We start from the raw sequence: 20,444 nt of genomic DNA, 5'->3' as shown, positions 1-20,444 counted from the left end.
AATGCATTTTTGCAAATAAATCATTACAGTTTAATCACACACGACTCTATACAGACACACTCCCATGATTTATTACCGTTGGGCTAGTTTCCTCCTCCCCCAGCGTGAGATAACCAATTTTGCTACGTGTGGTGTCTTACACATAACTTCTACGATGCAGATTTGTTTACTGATTATCTAAGACGATAACGACGATTACTAAGGCAATAATACTCTTCAGTCTCCACCTTTATTGCTTTTTGGGAAGAAGAAAATCAAATAAGCAAGCGCGCAAACCCAACACCAAACAAAAAATTGGCGGCGTGACGATCTAGTCCCTCGGCGCTCCTCTAACTCCTGGTAGCCTCTATCGATGTACTCGAGAGCTCAGCTGGCGCTGCCTGGCGCCAGAACCAGGAAGGCGGTGAGCTTAAACTAAAGCAAGTTCGGAGGACGCCGGCGGCGCCCAGATTTGAAGGAACGTTTCTAGGTCTGCGGCGCTCTAGGTCAACGCGAAACGCGGGGCTGAAGGCCAGGACCCAGGTGATGCCCGCATCTGTAGCCCGGGAGGCGGTGCCTGCGGGTGCGGGGTTCCGAGGCCCTGCTCTGGCTTGAGGCGGCGCGGGGCCTGGCGCAGCCCGCGGAGAAGGCGGCGTGGAGTGGGGGTGGAAGGGGCGGTGGTGGCGGCCGCGAGGCGTGCGGGGCGGCACAGTACGCATGCGCCCCACACCTGGCGTTTTGTGACCCTTTAGGTCCAAGCTGGGGCCTTTTGGTGGCGGGTGGCTATGGGAATAGTGTGCGGTCGCAGGCCTCAAGCTAGGCCCCTGGTCTGGAGGTGGTGAGGGAGAGTTACCCAGCTCTTCGTCCCATTCCTTCTTCACCCCTTATCCCTGCCACAGCTCCTTCTCCGTGCCCAGTCCCTGGTCCTAGATCACTGCTTTGGGTTTCTGTGGAGTTGCTGCTTCGTCACTAGCTCTAGGTAGGGTGGAGCGAGAGGGAGGCTGCAACCTGGTGCACTGTGCCCCACTCACTCTGCTGTCGGTACTTTAGATCCACCTCCTCTTTCAATATCTATCCCCCTTCCTGGCTCGCATTCTTGCTGAGGTGAACTAGACTTAACTTTCTTAACATATAAATGTATTTGTCTTTTTCGCCCTATTTTCTTGACTTCAGAATTTGTGGCCTTGTGGTCGTAGACTAAGAGCATATGGCTACCTTTAAACTCTGTTTACTTTGGTGAACGGTTATAATGCACTATTTATAGATGTTGCTGGCTCATGATTTTAGGTCAGTCTTAATATAATTTCTGTCTCAGAGCTTATATATCTTTAAATCTACATCGCAGGCCTCAATTTTTGTGTTGTTACTGTGTTTTTAGAATTAGCACTAATTAGGGGCGCCTGGGTGGCTTAGTCGGTTAAGCGTCCGACTTTCGCTTGGGTCATGATCTCGCGGTTTGTGGGTTCGAGCCCCGCGTCGGGCTCTGTGCTGACAGCCAGCTCAGAGCCTGGAGCCTGTTTCAGTCTGTGACTCCCTCTCTCTCTGACCCTCCCCTGCTCACGCTGTCTCTCTCTCTCCTAGAAATGAATAAAACATTAAAAAAAAAAAAGAATTACCACTAATTAGAGTTTCAGCTGACTAGGAACTTGATGTTCGAATAAATTCAGATATCATTTGCTGTTACAAAAAAGTATTCCAGGTCTCATTTTTGGACCTAAGTGAAGGGGTTTTGCAGAATTTCAAGTTTAAGGATTTGAACAGATATGACAGATGCAGCCTTATGGGGAAACTGCGCATCCCCTCTAGCTTTCTTTTACATTATATTCATTTTCTTTGCAGGCAGAGGAGGTTTCCTGCTAAGTGGTAACACTTTACTACTGTATGTTCTTCAATAAGAGAGCTAAAAATGTTGGAAATAGAAAAAAAATAAAGGCAGCTAATTGGCCTTACCAACTCCACCAGTCTTTTTTTTTTTTTTTTACAAATAGTTTATTGTCAAATTAGTTTCCACATAACACTCAGTGCTCATCCCCACAAGTGCCCTCCTCCATGCCCATCCCCTCCCCCAACTCCACCAGTCTTAGCAAAGAGTTGTGGTATGAGTTGGAAAACTTTTGTAATAAGATTGTTACAGTAGATGTGTAGATATATTTTCTGCTTTCATTTTCAGACCATTGGGGAGAAATATTTATGACTGATAATGCTTTTTTGGAAAAGGAGATGCTAGGGGGCGCCTGGGTGATTCAGTTAGTTAAGCTCTTGATTTTGAGTCAGGTCATGATCTCACTGTTGGTGGCTTGAGCCCAGAGTTGGGCTTTGTGCTGACAGTGCAGAGCCTGCTTGGGATTCTCTCTCTCCCTCTCTCTCTTTGCCTCTTCCCCACTCATACTCTCTCTTGCAAAATAAATAAATGTAAAAAAAAAGAAAAAAGAAAGATGCTAGTCAGCAAATTTTTTGTGCTGATTGGAGGAGTGTTTTGTCAATTTTGTATCTCTTGAATTTTGCTTTGCTATCTCAAGTTAGAATTTTACCTCAGTTCTTTTACTGTTTTTGCATGATTCTGTACTTGTTTGCAGATTTTTTCCTATGATAAAATGGTATTTTTACTTTACCTCTTTGAGGTGGATTTCCCATTGACATGCCTGTTCTTCCTTCCTTCCCTCCCTCCCTCCCTCCCTTTCTCCCTTTCTTTCTTTCTTTCTTTCTTTCTTTCTTTCTTTCTTTCTTTCTTTCTTTCCTTTCTTTTTTCTATATGTCTAAGACAAAAAAGATTGATACACTAATGAATGAGTAGTGGAGAAATCTTCATATCCTCTAGGAATCTTTGTTCTAACTGCCTGTTTTCTGAAAAAGGTTCATTGCTTTTTGTACCTTTATTAATAACTAGACCAAAGAACTATTTGTGTATGCCTTGAGCTCTCTTTTGAACGAGACATCTTGGCTTCACATCTTCAATTAGTCACTTAAACTTTACAATATTTTTGTAAATTGACATCCTGCTGTAGTACTTACCTATCCTGGCTTCAGTTCTGTAGTGGGAGTATTTGGGTGAAGTTTACAACCCAGAGACTACAACCAGGAAGTATTAGAAAATACAGTGAGGACAGAATACCAAGAGATGTAGGGGTTCTGTTCCTATGTACAGATAGGTTGAAAAATTGTTTGCTGTGCGACTCCTAAAAATATCTGCTCAATTCATGATTGCCCTTATCAGAAAGAGATATTAATGTGTTTTCCATGTACTGTACCTTAACAATGGAGTTAAGTATAAAGAGTTCTTTCTTACTAGGAATGTGTAATATAAATTGATGACCATTACTTGAATGAGTAAGCATATTCAATTATATGCCAATGATATGAAAATCCAGAGGTAAATATCTATCTAGGGTGGGGAGTATGATTTCAGTACCTGTCATTGATAGAGAAAATAATTTTTGGATCTCTCTTATTTGATTTTATTGTTCACTTTTTCTGAACAAATGTTTGAAGTTAACTATAATAAAGAAATATAGTGGCTTTTGCTATCTCTTGAGATTAATTGTACTTAAGTGGAATTTTTCTGAAATGTAACTATGTTACTTGAAAATAGGTTTATAGTTTTGTGACTTGATTTTTACACTTTCTTTTACTTAGTTCCTCTAAGGAAGGATTTTGTATCTTCCATTTACTTTTCTGGGTTAAATGTAATTATTTTCTACTAGGGATGAATTATGTTGTTTGAAATTAAAGGAAAATTTATGCCTACCTCCTATTTTGTTTCTTTTTTTCCACAAATCTCTAATGTCTGGCTTAATAGAAAGAAGACAGTTGGATTCTTAGCATCTGCTTCTGCATTTAGTCTGTTGTGATGAGTTGTTTTGATTGATGTATAGGGAGAAAATCTGGATTCACAAAGATATGGTATTGGAAAAAGAAGTATTTTAACAGCCTTTTCAGATAATTCTTTGATACTATACCAAAACATGACAAATAGTAGCTTTTCTTCTTTTCTTTCCTTTTTTAAAAAATGATTTATTCAGTTTGAGAGAAAGAATCCCAGGCTGGCATCGCACTGTCTGTGGAGCCTGATATGTGGGGTGGGGCTCAAACTCATGAACCTTGAGGTCATGACCTGAGCCAAAACCGAGAGCCAGACTCGTAACCAACTGAGCCACCCAGGTACCCTGGCAAGTAGCAGTTTCTTAAAGGTTGGTTGCAATCTGATATTTGAAACCATATCAGTGACTTCACAATGTATTACATTTAAATCTAATGGTTTGTCTTAAACTGTGAGTTGATTTTTATACCCATGCATGATTCTGTGACATCATGAGTGGGCCTTTGGGAAAGTAGTGGTTCACTGAGTTATGCATATCTTCCAGATTTTTACATTATTATGTAATTTTCAAAAATTCACATTTGTTAATATTGCCACTGATCTTATCAGAGAAATCTTTAGTGACTGGGAAGCTGTCAGTCTCATGGTGGTAGATACACGTCCAAAATTCTAATTTTTGCTTGAGATCTAAAATTTTATTGTTGGCAACAAATAATGTCAGGTTTTCTTGAAGTGAAAGACTCTCTTCATTCATTTCTGGGAAGATGTCTGCCAAGTACCCAAATCTTAATGAATAATCATAGTTTTTTTAAAAATGTTTTTTAAAAATGTTTTTTATGTTTTTCTGAGAGAGAGAGAGAGAGAGAGAGAGAGAGCGAGCGTGAGCAGGGGAGAGTCAGAGAGAGAGGGAGACACAGAATCCGAAGCAGGCTCCAGGCTCTGAGCTAGCTGCCAGCACAGAGCATGACTCGAGGCTCGAACCCATGAACCGTGAGATCATGACCTGAGACGAAGTTGGATGCCCAACTGACTGAGCCACCCAGGCATCCATAATCATAGTTTTTTAAAAATAGTGTTTTAGGGCACCTGGGTGGCTTTCGTTGGTTAAGCATCCAACTCTTGGTTTTGGCTGAGGTCATGAACCCACAGTTGGTGAGATTGAGTCCTGTGTCAAGCTCTGCCCTGACAGCACAGAGCCTGTTTGGGATTTTCTCTCCCTCTCTCTCTGCCCCTTCCTGGCTCTGCACACTGTCTCAATGTGCTCTCTCTCTCAAAATAAACTTTTTAAAAAATAATGTTTCATGATAAAAGCTAGTTCAATTTGAAATTCATTTTTACAAATGCTTGTTCTCAAGGTAACCATTATTCTTTAGTATGCAGCAGCAGGTAAGCATATTTCCCATTTCATCACACAGAATATTAAAAAGATGTGTGCTCAAGGGTTGAGATTTAAAGTTTTTTTTAATGTTTGTTTATTTTTGGGAGAGAGTGTGTGTGCGCAAGTGGGGAAGGGGCAGAGAGAGGGAGACACAGAATCCAAAGCAGACTTCAGGCTCTGAGCTGTCAGCACAGAGTCTGACGTGGGTCTCAAACCCATGAACCGAGCCCACGAACTGCGAGATCATGACCTGAGCCGAAGTCAGACGCTCAACCGACTGAGCCACTCAGGCGCCCCTGGAATTTAATAAAATTAGTGATTTTTACTGCTTTATCAAGGACATTCTTAAGTGAAACTGCCTTAGAAATTTTTTAAAAAATGTGTGTTACAGTGAAGATTATAATGACTACTAGTACAATTTGGTGTTATTGCCTTGATTCCAAAACTAGCAGTTTTGCCTGCTATTGCTTTTATTTACATCATCAGTACAAAAGTCAACACAGTGAAGAAGGGAAATCATGTTTCAGTATTATAATGAAAACAGTTCTGATATCTTGGATCTCTGGGGGTCTCTAAGACCCCATTTTGAGAATTGCTATTATCGAGGACAAGGATTTTTGTTCTTTGTTCATTGATACATCTCTTATACGAAGGCCTGTAATCATCCTGGGACTTTTCACCTATCTCTAGTGTTAGATTTTTCTGAATCTGGATCATCTTTGTTGGTTTACTCTCTACTTTTGGTGGAGCACATCATCTAGTAGCTTCCTAAGAAAGGGTGCGTGCAAGGTATAATTTTGCGACTGCATATTTGAAAGTGTCTTTATTCTGATCTGTTATCACATCAGTGATTGGGCTGGATATAGAGAGGTTGACAATTATTTTCACTTAGATTTGTGAAGGCAAGTCTTTTTTGTTTTCTGTGTTGCTGTTGAGAAGGGCTTTGTGATTCCCGCCATTTTTTTCTCTTTAGAAGTTTCTAGGATCTTCTATATATGGCAGGTATCTGAATTTTTCTGAGATATGTCTCATGTATGTCTTTTATTACTTCATTGTCTTGGGGATTTAAAGCAATGTCTTTCAATTCTGGAAATTCTTTTGAATTATCCTTTGGATATTTTTAACTCTTTTCTCCCTTTTTTTTTTAATGGAATGCATATTCATTGGATATTGAACTTTCTGGATTGACCTTCTTTTATTTCCTTTTTTAAAAAAAAATATTTTTAAGTAATTTCTACATCCAGTGTGGGACTCAAACTTACAACCCTGAGATTGAGTCGAATGCCCTGAGGACTGAGCCAGCCAGGCACCCACCTCCTATTTTTTCCTTTTCCTACTTTCTGCAAGTCCTTTGACCTTATCTTCTAACCCTATTGATTTGTTTTTGTTGCTTTATTTTTAGACAGAGAGTGAGAGCATGTGTGCACATGAGCAGGGGAGAGGGGCAGAGGTGGGAAGAGAGAGAATCTTAAGTAGGCTCCAGCTCTATGCTGGGATCCATCCCATGACCCCGGGATTATGACCTGAGCAGAAATCAAGTCAGATGCTCAACCAACTGAGCCACCCAGGAGCTCCTAACGCTATTGTATTTTTTTATTACTTATTGTCATTTGTTTGAATTTCAAGCTTTCCTGTTCTTTGGATGTTCCTCCTATTCTTGTTTGCGGGATCATCTTCTCGTAGGTTTCTGAGGATATTAACTGATTTTTTTTCTGCATGTTCCCTGTTTAATAAAAGTTGTTTTTTTTCTTTCTGTATTGGCTTCTGTCTCTTGTGATAAAGGCTTTCTTTTGTTATGTGATCGCTAAAAGATTAACCAAAAAAAAAGGTTACATAGAAAAGTTTACCGTGTTTAAGGTTTGGACTTGTTAACTGGTGGGCTTGGTTAAAGGGTGATTGGTTAAAGGGCCTGGCCTTTTTTTCAGGGGACCTTCTAATATTTACTAATATTTATTTACCTTTTTTTTGGGCTACTGATCAGTTTTTGTGAAGAATATTCTGCCAGAATTCTTGGATCCAAGTACATTGAGTGCTGCAGTATTTACCATTAGATTATAGACCTTCATTTTACTTTAACTTTTATTTATTTTTTTAATTTAAAAATTTTTAATATCTTTATTTTGAGAGACAGAGACAGAGAGTGAGTAGGGGAGGGGCAGAGAGAGAGGGAGACACAGAATTCAAAACAGGCTCCAGGCTCTGAGCTGTCAGCACAGAGCCTGACATGGGGCTCAAACCCACAGACCGTGAGATCACGAACTGAGCCGAATTTGGACTCTCAACCGACTTAGCCACCCACGCGCCTCAACTTTTAGTTTAGCATCTTTCTACCTCTTTTACCCTGGACCTGGTGCTTCATTGTTTCATCATTTTCCCCAAATAAGCCATCTTTCCAGCTGGGACTGNGGGGGGGGGGGGGGGGGTGGATCTGGGAGATTACTTCTTTTACAGATTTTCAACTAATTCTCTGTATTTTAGTCTCATGACCCATTCTGCCTGCTCTGGTATCTGGTGTCTCAAATTCCTGAGCCTTTCTGATTTTGCTATGTGAATTGGCCTTTCTCTTGTTGGAATTCTCTGCAGTTGCTTGATATTCAACTTTCTTAGCTCTAAATCCTCCATCTGGTTTTCATTTGCTAAAAATTTATTGACATATCTTGTCTACTGTTCCTGTTGTTTTCTCTTCTAGTCTCTTTATCCCTGTGAATTTGTACTTTTTTATCCTTTCACTCTCATCTTAGTATTTTTTTAAAATGAGATAATAAGATTATCATAAAAAGTTATCTTAATTTAAATGGTTATTTCTGGGCAAAAAAAATTCATAACTGTCTAAAGATGAAAACAAGAATGGAAAGAAAAAGCCAGGAAATAGAAAGACTTAGGTGATTGTTATTCAATTATGTAACATTCTTTAATGAAAATACACATACACAGATGTGGTTACATGTTATATACAATGGATACATATGTCGATATTCAGGTGTGTATATGTGTACATTTATATTGTCTATATAATTTCATAATTATAGTATTTAAAAACATTTTTTAATGTCTATTTTTGAGAGAGAGAGAGAGAGAAAAAGAAAGAGCAAGCATGAGCAGGGGAGGGGCAGACAGAGAGGGAGACACAGAACTGGAAGTAGGCTCCAGGCTCTGGGCTGTCGGCACAGAGCCAGACACGGGGCTGGAACTCACATACTGTGAAATCATGACCTGAGCCAAAGTCAGAGGCTTAACTGACTAAGCCACCCAGGCGCCCCAATATAGTATTTTGAAGCTGGAAAGGGTCATGGTGATCTTTAACCAGTGCAGTTTCACTTTTCAGTGCGGAAACTGGCTTTGATTTATAAGTGATACACTGAAAGTTTCAAAACCAAGTCTTCCCAATATTTTAACTGTAAAATGTTAGGACTATGAACAACTTGGAGGTTCAGAACTATATTTAAAGTCTAATTCTGGCTCTAGGTAAATAGCTTGATGTTTTGAGTTTTGTCCTGACAGTGATTTTCAAGTGGTATTGAGATTTTTTTATTTTCAAGTGGTAATGAGTTAGAGTCAGGGAGGGGATGGCTCACCTTACCATTCTGAAAACAAAGCTGTAATTTAACGCATTGCTTTGTTTATAGTAATGATATTAACTTATTTTGAATAAATATTAAAGAGAATTATGAAATATTTATCTGATCCGTTAACTGTTAATCTTAACCATTACATAGGATGGATCTTGCTTTTATGTGACACTGAAAGATAGTTAATAACTGTTTTAGTAAAATAAATGAGATTGTGCTCCTCAAATCATTGTTGCACTGTATACTAAGTAATCTGGGTGTAAATGAAAAATGATAAAATAATTTAAAAACAAATGAGATTGCATATGATACTAAAGGCTAACTTTAAGATAAGCGTCTTATCAACTAAGTTAATTCTTAAGTATAAAAACCTTAAGTTCCATTTCTGTATGTTTTTTTGTTTTGTACACTAAATATACAAACATTAGTATAGCCATATGGAAAATAGTGTAAAATAAAAAGTGCAGTTTCTGCACTTAAATATTATCAATTATTTTCATTTTCGTTCTTACTCGTATGTACACATTTTCTTAAATTGTAGTGTCTGTAGATATGGTTTTAATAATGTTATAATGAATATCTTTATGAATGTATCTTCCTTTTAAGAAAAACTTTGCAGATACATTCTTAGAAGTAGGATTGCTTTGGGGAGCCTGGGTGGCTCAGTCGGTTTAGTGTCCAACTTTGGCTCAGGTCATGATCTCACCGTTCGTGGGTTTGAGCCCCGCGTCGGGCTGTGTGCTGACAGCTAGCTCAGAGCCTGGAGCCTGCTTCGGATGCTGTGTCTCCCTCTCTCTCTGACCCTCCCTGCTCATGCTGTGTCTCTCTCAGAAATTAATAAAACATTAAAAAATTTTAAAAATAAAAAGTAGGAATGCTTAGACAGAAAAATCAACATTTTGGGGCGCTTGGGTGGCTTAGTCGGTTAAGCGTCCGACTTTCGCTTAGGTCATGATCTCACGGTTCGTGGGTTCGAGCCCCGCATCGGGCTCTGTGCTGACTGCCAGCTCGGAGCCTGGAGCTTGTTTCAGTCTGTGACTCCCTCTCTCTCTGACCCTCCCCTGTTCACGCTGTCTCTCTCTCTCCTAGAAATAAATAAAACATTAAAAAAAATCAACATTTTGATGACTATTTTTTAAAAATTGCTTAATTGCTTTCTAGAAGGATTATAACATCACTTTATATAGGAATTAGCAGTGTGCAGAGTTGACTGACATAATGATAACCTTATCATTGTTAATACTTTGCACTGTTTCAGTTTGTACTTTGTTGATAATGATGTTTTATACATTTAAAAATTTAGTATTTTTAGTTAGAAAAATGTAACTATAAAAGGTAGGAAAATATTTTTTATCTTTAGGGAATGTGCAAACGAAGAATTAGTGGTTGATCCCTAAATCAGATATCGTATAATTAATGATAAGTGCAACTTAAAATATAAGAAAATTTATAATAATTCATATTCATTATAATATGTTCTGTTCTCAGGATTGATTCTTTTGAGAGACATTTGAAAAAATTATGGACAAATTTAAATTGTTCATAAATTGTAAAAATGATAATTTTTGAAGACTCTACTAGAGCTATTTCTTTTTTTTTTAATATTTTTATTTATTTCTAGGAGAGAGAGAGAGAGAGAGAGAGAGACAGTGTGAACAGGGAAGGGTCAGAGAGAGAGGGAGTCACAGACTGAAACAGGCTCCAGGCTCTGAGCTGGCAGTCAGCACAGAGCCCGACGCGGGGCTTGAACCCATGAACCGTGAGATCATGACCTAAGTGAAAGTTGGACGCTTAACTGACTAAGCCATCCAGGCGCCCCCTAGAGCTATTTCTTATGTCTTGTGAAAATGTCAGGTACATTTAAAATTTTACTTTAAATAAGACTTTTTAAATTTTTACAAAGTTCTACAAAAATTATTAAGTTTCATCCATTGTGCCATTATGGTAGAAAAAATTTTCTTTGAATTTAAATTTACAGAAATGGGACGCCGGTCATCAGATACTGAAGAAGAAAGCAGAAGCAAGAGAAAAAAGAAACACCGTAGACGGTCATCTTCAAGTAGTTCTTCAGATAGTAGAACATACAGCCGAAAGAAAGGTGGAAGGAAATCAAGGTCAAAGTCAAGATCTTGGTCCAGAGATCTTCAGCCTCGCTCTCATTCATATGATAGAAGGTAAGTTTTATAATTTTTACTAGTGTAGTAAATGAGAGTAACTGTCTTTAGAATTCATGTTTTTGTACTTTCAATTTTTTGGGGTAAAACATTTTTCTTTTAGACCTTATATATTTATGAGGGTTAAGTCCCAACCCAAAGATTTTTTTTTTTTTTATTTGAGTATGTTACCTAGTTTCAGGTGTACTGTTCAGTGATTTGACAAGTCTTTGCACTATGCTGTGTTTACCACAAGTATTGCTACCATCTGTCCTATTACATTGCTATTATAATATCCTTGACTATATTCTTTATGCTCTGCTTTTTATTCCTGTGCCTTACTCATTTTATGACTGGAGGCCTGTATCTCCCTTTCCCCTTCACCCATTTGGCCTAACCTCTCACTCTCTCAAAGATTTTCCTTTTTGCCAGGCCCAATCCATGGGTCTAGTGTCTATCCTTTGTCTGTTCTTTTTAGACATGTATATATAAACTGGTATAGTTCTCATAAAATATTGTCTGATAATATTTGCAAGGATTGTATATTACTGAGCACCCCTAATGTCTTAATTAGTAGCCAGAGCCATCACTAAACTATGCATCAGTCATCTGACTGTTAAAGAGGAATAACATTTTATCTCTATTTGCTTCTGGGAAGGAGTGAAAAGTAATAAAAATGAGACGATTCTTTAGAATCTAGAAGATTTCTCTCTAATTCCTGTAAAAATTATATTATAGCAATGACATTTGTTTATATTTTATTTCAGACGCAGGCATCGATCAAGCAGTAGCTCTTCTTATGGCTCTCGAAGAAAACGTAGTCGAAGTCGTTCAAGGGGTCGAGGGAAATCCTATAGAGTTCAGAGATCTAGGTCAAAAAGCAGAACAAGAAGGTATGACGTATTAGATATTTATTGTCTTATAACAGACTATCTCCAAATTTAGTGACCTAAGCAACAATCATTTATGTTCTCATGATTCTGTGATTTTGACTGAGCTCAGCTGACAGTTCTTCTGCCATTTTCATCTGGGGTCACACTCATCCTCACTGGCTTCTCATCCTCTAGTAGGCAGGACAGGGCTTTTTCACACGATGGAGGACATTGCTCAAGAATGTAAGAGAGGAAGGTGTAAAAGTTTTCAAGACCTTGCCTCAGTATGTTATAGAATGTTTGTGTCTCCTGTAAATTTGCATATTGAAGCCCTAACCCTCAATGTAGCATATTTGAAGAAAGGGTCTTTATGGAAGTAATTAAGGTTAAATGAGGTCACAGGGTAGAGTTTTAATCCTGTAGGGATCTATGTATCTTCACATGTTCTTATAAGAAGTGCATACCCTTTCTTTGAATATGCACTCAGGGGAAAGGCCATGTGAAGATACAGTGAAAAGAAGACTATTTATAAGCCAGGAAGACAGCCTTTACCAGGAACCAAATTAGCTGGCATCTTCATTTTGGACTTATAAGAGCCTCCAGAACTGTGTGAAATAAATTTCTGTTGTTTGACTGCACATTAGTTTGTTATAGCAGTTGGAACAGACTAATACACAGCTAGACTAATACAGTAACACACAGACTAATACTCTACCTGTGTTTTCTGGCTGTGCTCAAGGGCCTATAGAGAATAGCCTGTCTGGAGTCCGTTGTACATTTGGGCAATGATAGAAAATCTGTTTGAATAGGATGGAGACTATGGTATTGATGGAATTGATAAAAATAGGCATTCAGAAATTATTGAAGGTTTTTGAGCAGAAGAATGTTAGGAGAAAAACAGCATTTTAGGCAGATCAGTTTCTTTTCTCTGCTTAGTTCTTCATACTGCTGTTAGGCTCTAGTTGTAGGGGCATATTAAGAGCCTGGTTTTGTTCTCTAGGCATAAAATTTTATAAGTTGCTGTATGAATCTGAAGTTGGTTAATAGCAGTAAAGGTCAAATGTTTAGCTTTCTGGCCTTGTGTTATGTGGCCTCAGCCTCCTCTCCTTTGTTACACTCTATGGCTAAGCCACTGTGTTACATGCCTGTTTTTCCATACATGTTGCTAGCTTTGTTTCTTTGAGTATGCTCTTCCCTCCTTCTTGCATGTCTGTATTTTGAGAACTCTTCCTATCCTTTAAAGTTTAGTTCTATCTAACCTTTAATTATTTCTCAGTCCGTCTTTGATTTTTAACCTTTTCACTGTCAAGTCAAATTTAATCCCTCCTTTCCTGACCCACCATCACCTGTGGTTCCTGATTTGTAACAGTTCTATTTTGAATATTATGTTTTTGTCTTTCTCACAGATTGTAAACTCTTGCAGGGGGACCCTCTTATTACCTAGCAAAATGCCTTGCTTAGTAAACATGCCTTGATTTGAGTGAATGATTAGTTGGGGAAATGAAGTTAGGTAGAGAGCTGTGTTTTATAGCAAGAAAAAGCTTTACTATTTTATTGATTTGGAGAAGGAAGGATTGTTTTTTTATTTTTTTTGGATGTATTGATTTGTCTAAAAAGAGGCTGATTACCAGAAAACAACTTCAGTTGAAATTTCCCATCATTGGGAACAAAAATAAAAATTCATGCTTTTTATTCTTCTTTAGTTTATATTTTCACATGCATCAGTCATTTAGAGTTTGATTTCAAGCATCAAGATTTTAACATAGGAAACTTTGGAACCTTTGGAAGGACTCAGGGAATTAGGAAAGCTGTCACTAATTATTTTAGCTTGAAGCATGGTAGCTGGTTGTTTGCTCAGAAGTCACTGGAAATTTTAAGTACTCTCTCATTTGGTACACCGAAGTGGGGGACTCAAGAAACCACTCACCTGGAAGCTGTTTTTCTGCCCAATGATCCACCTACAGCTATCTCCAGAGGGGGATCTGGAAATGTTAATTTCCTTTGCAATACAAGGAAAACCTTAAAAAGAATAGCAGTGATGTCTAGTCAACCATAAACTGTCTAGCACATATGCATTTAGTAATTTGAGTTTTGTAACTCTTGTCAGGGTATAATGCTTTGTAATACCTCTATTTTGTATACTTTGTATAACTTTGTATAAACAAGTTCAGAGATTTATTCAGAACAACGTTTCAGCTTCTTGCATCAACACTTTGGCATTTAACTGTAAGAACTAATCTGGAGTTATTGAAAAGTCTTAAATTTTGAGAAAATATGTTACCTATATCCTATACACATATTATTTTGGAAAATATACTTTAGGAATTTATTCTTCAAAATTTTTTAACTAAATGAGTTTAATCTTGGTTTAACAAAAAAATTGGACAACTCATTCCTTGAACAGCTTGGTTAGTCAAGGCTGTATTTTAAACAGAGAAGATGAAATTAGTCAGTTTTTCAAAGAAAAAAATAATGATTCTAAATCTAAAGGTGTGTTGTAATGATCTCTGTGCTTTTTAATAGAAATGAGTGATTTCAGTCATGGTCAGGCAAATACTTTCAGAAAGCTTGTTACATATGTAAAAAGTAATTGAGATGGAGCATTTGGGAGATGGCAGGAGGGAAGTAAATATGTGAAGTTAGCTGCAGTTTCCACAGATAAGTTATACAGTAGGCAATTATGCTTTTCAATATGATTTTTAAATGTTTATTTATTTTTGAGAGTGAGCACGTGAGAGTAGAGGGGTGGGCAGAGGATTTGAAGCAAGCTCTGCACTGACAGCAGCAAACCTGATACAGGGCCCGAACTCACAAACTGTGAGATCATGACCTGAGCCGAAGTCAGACGCTTAACCAACTGAGCCACCCAGGCGCCCCAGCTTTTTGATATAATTTTTATGTTCTCAAAATATTCAAGTTGTGACATATTTCACTTCCTTTTGTGACAGTGAGCAGTCTGCTCCTGTTATTCACAGTATGTTTACTTACTTCCTCATTCCAGAGTACACAGAAAGTACTTTTAGAATTGTTGATATATGCCACTGTAAAAAAACAAACTTACAAACTAGGGTTAATATTTTTTATGCTTCTTTTTGTCTTTACTGTGGGGTTATATAGTTCTCTTCCCCACTTCATTATAGTTAGTTTCTTCAAATAGTTAGGTTTGTTTGATTTTGTTTATATTTCAAGTTTTTCTTATTCTCCTAAATTTAAAAATTTTATTTGTCTCCCCCTTATCTTAGTATGTGAAATATTAATATGGTTCTAGGAGTACTGTACTAAAAAGGTATATGCAGAGAAATAGCACCCCTTTTTCTCCCTTTTATCTTGTTTCTAACCACTCCATAGGTAACTAATTCTATTTGTGTTTTAGCTTTACTCATTTTTTTAAGAGAGCGAGCAAGAGAGTATGTGTGCACGTGTGTGAGTCTCATGCTTGAGTTGGGGAGGGGGCAGAAGCACAGGGAGAGGAAGAGAGAATCTTAAGCAGGTTTCACACTCAGTGTGGAGCCTGATGCCAGGATCAATTCCACGACCCTGGAATCGTGACCTGAGCTGAAACCAACAGTTGGATGCTTAACTGACTGAGCCATCCAGGCACCACTCCTCTGTTTCTTTTTAAACAGAGTAGTATTATATCCATGGTATACTATAGATATTCTTTTGTACTTTGCTCTTTTTGTTTACTAACATATCTTGGAAAGCACTCCATGTCAATTAATAGTAATCTTACTCATTTTTTCATGGTTGCTTAATTTCTCATTGTGTGGCTCTATCAAAATTTGTTTAGTCTGTCTCCTACACATGGACATTAAGGACACTTCCATATTTTGCAGTTACTGAAAAGCTGCCATGGATAATCTTGTACATGAGTCTTTTTATATTGTTGGAGGTATATTTTCAGGGTAAACTCCTAGAAAAAGGATTGCTATATGAAAAGATAAATAAGTTTGTAGTTTTGTTAGAAATTACCAGAATCCTGGGGCACGTGGGTGGCTCAGTCAGTTAAGTGTCTGATTTTGCTTAGGTCATAATCTTGCAGTTCATGGGTGGTTCATGGGTTTGAGCCCCACATTGGGCTCTGGGCTGACAACACGAAGCCTGCTTGGTTTTCTCTCTCTCTGCCTCTCCCTGCCTTGATTGTGTGAGCTCTCTCTCTCTCTCTTTCTCTCTCTCTCTCAAAGTAAATAAACTTAAAACTGTCAGTAGTGTGTGAGTGTCTTGTTTCCTCACAGCCTCATCAATAGAATTTGTTGGCATATTTAAATATTTGCCAGTGTGTTAGATGAAAAATGGCATTGTAGTTTTGGTTTTTATTTCTTTTTATCATAAGTGAGGTAGAACATTTTTTTTATGTTTGAGGACCATTTTTCTGTCTTTTTTTGTGTGTAAATTTTCTCTTCATGTCTTTTGGGTTTTTGATATATTTTTCCTTTATTTTTGAGAGTTATTTATTAGATAATTAACCCTTTAGCTGTGATACATATGGCAAATATTTTCTCTTAGTTTTTCAGTTGTCTATTGATTTTGTTCATGCTACTTCGTGGCTATGCAGAAGCTTTTTTGTGTGGTAAATTTATCATTCTTCTCTCAATGCACCTTTTCTTACATTCAGAATATAGAGAAGTTCTTTCCTAATATCCAGATAGAGAGGAATTCACTGATGTGTCTTGTTTATTTTATTTTTTTACATTTATATCTTTTATATATTTGGATTTATTCTTGTCAATGATATGAGGTATGGATCTGTTGTTTTCTTTTTTTCAGTTGGCTGTTGTCACATCACCATTTATTAAAAAGTCCATCTTTGCCTCAGTGATTTGTGATGCTCTGTTTATTTGTATACTAAATTCCATTACTACTTGGGTCTTTTTTTTTTTTCTTTGACTTGATGCATATTCCAGCAGCCTGCTAGTTCATTTATGCACTAGTACCACACTTCTAATTATAGAAACTGTAGAGTATACTTTAATGTTAGGTAGGGCTAAGTCCTCCTTTGACTTTTAGCTTTTCGTTTTCAGTATTCTCCTGGCTATTACTTTCATGTGAAGTGTCTATTTTTTTCATACAGACTTTGATATTAACTCATATAGGTCCATTAAAAAAGCTTTTGGTGTCTTTATTGAGATTTTATTAAACTTACAAATTATGGAGAACTGACATCTTTATCATGTTGAATTGTTGTAAGAGCAAAGGGATGGTTTTTCATTTGTTGTAGGCAGTTTTTTTTTTTTTTTGTGATTCAAGAATGTTTTAAAGTTTTCATCAGATAAATCTTGTTCATTTCTTCTTCTTTTTGTTACCTCAGCATTTATTGTGCCCTTTTCTTTACAAAGCTGTGTGCGTATGTTTTTATATGCAATGTTACATTAGTTTTAAGTGTACAACATGTGATTCATCAAATTATGTGTTACGCTAAGTTCACCACAAATGTAGCTTTCATTTGTCACTCTACACTATTACAGTACTGTTGGCTATATTCCTTGTGCTATACCTTTCATCCCTGTGAAATATTCATTCGGGAACTGGAAGCCTGTGTCTCCCATTCCTCTTTACCCATTTTGCCCATCTCCCCACTATCTTCTCCTCCGGCAACCAAATATATAGAATTTGTTCTCTATATTTATGGGTCTATTTTTGCTTTCTTTGTTCATTTTTCATTTGTTTTTTTAAATTCCGCATAAAAATGAAATCATAGGATATTTATTTGTCTTTGGCTTATTTCACTTAGCATAATACTATCTTGCAGATGGCAACATCTCTTTCTTTTTTATGGCTGAGTAATACTCTATTGTGTGTACGTATGTATATATGTATATAAATCTACATCTGTATAGTATTTTTAGTTTTAGTTTTTTGAGGAAACAGTATACTGTTTTTTTATACAGTGACTGCACTAGTTTGCATTCCCACCAACAGTGCATCAGTGCATGAGGGTTTCCTTTTCTCTGCATCCTTGCCAACACTTATTTCTTGTCTTTTTGATTCTGGCCATTCTGACAGGTGTGAAATGATATCTTAATGTGGTTTTGATTTGCATTTCTCTGATGATTAGTGATTTTGAGCATCTTTTCATGTGTCTGTTGGCCATCTGTATGTCTTCTTTTTTAGAAAGCTATCTATTTGGGTTCTCTACCCATTTTTTGATTGGAATATTTGTGGGTTTTTTTTTAGTGTTGAGTTATAGAAGTCCTTTGTGGATTTTGAATATTACCTCTTATCAGATACATTATTTGCAAATATCTTCTCTCATTCAGTAGGCTTCCTATTTGTTGATAGTTTCTTCACAGTGCAAAAGCTTTGTATTTTGGCATAGTTCCGAAGGTTTATTTTTGCTTTTGTTTCCCTTGCCAAAAAGAGACATCTAGAAAAATATTGCTAAGGCAGATGTCAGATCATTGCCTATGTTTTCTCTTAGGAGATTCATGGTTTCAGGTCTCACATTCAGGTCTTTAATACATTTTGAGTTTATTTTTTTACATAGTGTAAGAAAGTAGTCCAGTTTCATTCCTTTACAAGTAGCTGTTCAGTTTTCCCAGCACCAGTTGTTGAAAAGACTTTTTTCTCATTGTATATTCTTGCCTCCCTTTTCCTAGATTAAACCATATAAACTTGGGTTTATTCTGGGCTCTCTATTCTGTTCCACTGGTCTGTGTGTCTATTTATGTGCTAGTAGTTTTGATTACTATAGTTTTGTAGTCTATTTTGAAATCAGGGATTGTGATACCTTCAGCTTTTTTTTCCCCCTTCAAAATTGCTTTGACTTTTTGGGGTCTTTTGTGGTTCCATGCAGATTTTAGGATTGTTTGTTCTAGTTCTTTGGAAAAATGTTATTCTTTTAATAAATTTTTATTTACTTATTTTTGAGAGAGACAGAGAACAAGTGGGGGAGGGGCAGAGAGAAAGGGAGATAGAAGGTCTGAAATGGGCTCTGCATGGACAGCAGAGAGCCCGATGTGGGTCTCAGACCTACGAACTGCGAGATTATGACCTGAGCCGAAGGTGACTGCTTAACTGACTGAGCCACCGAGACACCCCTGTTGTTGGTATTTTGATAGGAATGCATTAAATCTGTTGATGACTTTGGGTAGTATGGACATTTTAACGATATTTGTTCTTCCAATTCATGAGCATGGAATATCTTTCCATTTGTTTGTGTCATCTTCAGTGTTTTTCACCAGTGTTTTATAGTTTTCAGAGTACAGGTCTTTCTCTTTAGTTAAATTTATTCCTAGGTATTTTATACTTTTTGGTGCAACTGTAAATGGGATTGTTAATTTTCTGCTACTTCATTATTGAAATGCAACAGTTTTCTTTCTTTTTTTAAAAAATTTAAAAAAAATTTTTAATTTATTTCTGGGAGAGAGATAGAGACAGCATGAGCAGTGAAGGGTCAGAGAGAGAGGGAGACACAGAATCCAAAGACAGGCTCCAGGCTCAGAGCTAGCTGTCTGGCTGTCTGCACAGAGCCGGATGTGGGGCTTGAACCCACGAACTGTGAGATTATAACCTGAGCCGAAATCAGACGCTTAACTGACTGAGCCACCCAGGTGCCCCAACAGTTTTCTGTATATTGACTTTGCATCCTGAGACTTTGCTAAATTTACTTAGTAGTTCTGGTAGGTTTTGGGTGGAGTCTTTGGGGTTTTTTATATCTAATATCATGTCATCTGCAAATAGTGACAGTTTTACTTTTCCTTACCAATTTTATTTCTTTTTTTGATTTTTTTGATTTTTTTTCCTTTTATTTCTTTTTTTGATTGCTGTAGCTAGGACTTCCACTACTATATTGAATAAAAGTGGTAAGAGTGGACATCCTTGTCTTGTTTCTAATCTTAGGGGAAAAGCTCTCAGCACTCAGTGTGATGTTAGCTGTGGTATTTAAAAATTTTTTTTATATATGGCATTTCTTATGTTGAGGTATGTTCTCTCTAAACCTCTTGAGGGTTTTTATCACGAATGGATGTTGTACTTTGTCAAATGCTTTTTTTGCAACTATTGAGATGATCATATGGTTTTTATTCTTACTCTTGATAATGTGTGTATCACATTGATTTGTGAATATTGAACCACGCTTGCATCCTGGGAATAAATCACGCTTGATCATGGTGCATAATTTTTTAAATGTATTGTTGGATTTGGTTTGCTAGTATTTTTTTGAGGATTTTTGAGTCTATGTTCATGATAAATGGTTCTCTTTTTTTTTGGTGCCTTTATCTGGTTTTGGTATCTGGGTAATGTTTGCCTCATAGGATGAATTTGGAAGTTTTCCTTACTATTACTCATTTTCTGAAATGGTTTGAGAAGAATAAATATTAACTCTTCCTTAAATGTTTGGTAGAATTCACCTCTGAAGCCATCTTGTCCTGGACGTTTATTTGTTGGGAATGCTTTGATTGTCTTTTTAAAAATTTCATTGCCAGTTATCAGCCTGTTGAAGTTTTATATTTCTTTCTGATTCAATTTTGGAAAGTTATATGTTTCTAGATATTTATCCATTTCTTCTAGGTTGTCCACTTTGTTGGTATATACTTTTTCCGTAGTATTCTCTTATAACACTTTTATTTCTGAGGTGTTGGTTCTTGTTTCTACTTTTTCATTTCTGATACATATTTGACTTCCGTCTTTTTTTGTTGTTGATTGAGTCTAGCTAGAGGTTTTTTTTTTTTTTTTTTA

General features: G+C 37.0%; 1 protein-coding gene across 1 annotated transcript in view; it reads left to right on the top strand.

Moving 5' to 3' along the window:
- The first annotated feature begins 401 nt into the window (after positions 1-401).
- The window catches only part of RSRC1 (arginine and serine rich coiled-coil 1), a 414,718-nt gene continuing 394,675 nt past the window's right edge, over positions 402-20,444 (top strand). Inside the window, exons 1-3 of the mRNA XM_077779431.1 lie at positions 402-522; positions 10,722-10,917; positions 11,664-11,789. Of these exons, the coding sequence (XP_077635557.1) occupies positions 10,724-10,917; positions 11,664-11,789 (320 nt within the window). The 5' untranslated portion in view covers positions 402-522; positions 10,722-10,723. The remainder of the gene's footprint in view (positions 523-10,721; positions 10,918-11,663; positions 11,790-20,444) is intronic.

This window comes from Crocuta crocuta, unplaced genomic scaffold, assembly GCF_008692635.1.
Source record: "Crocuta crocuta isolate KB4526 unplaced genomic scaffold, BGI_CrCroc_1.0 scaffold426, whole genome shotgun sequence".
NCBI lineage: Eukaryota > Metazoa > Chordata > Mammalia > Carnivora > Hyaenidae > Crocuta > Crocuta crocuta.
Note: the sequence above shows the minus strand (reverse complement) of the source record. Positions and strands in the feature narration are given on the sequence as shown.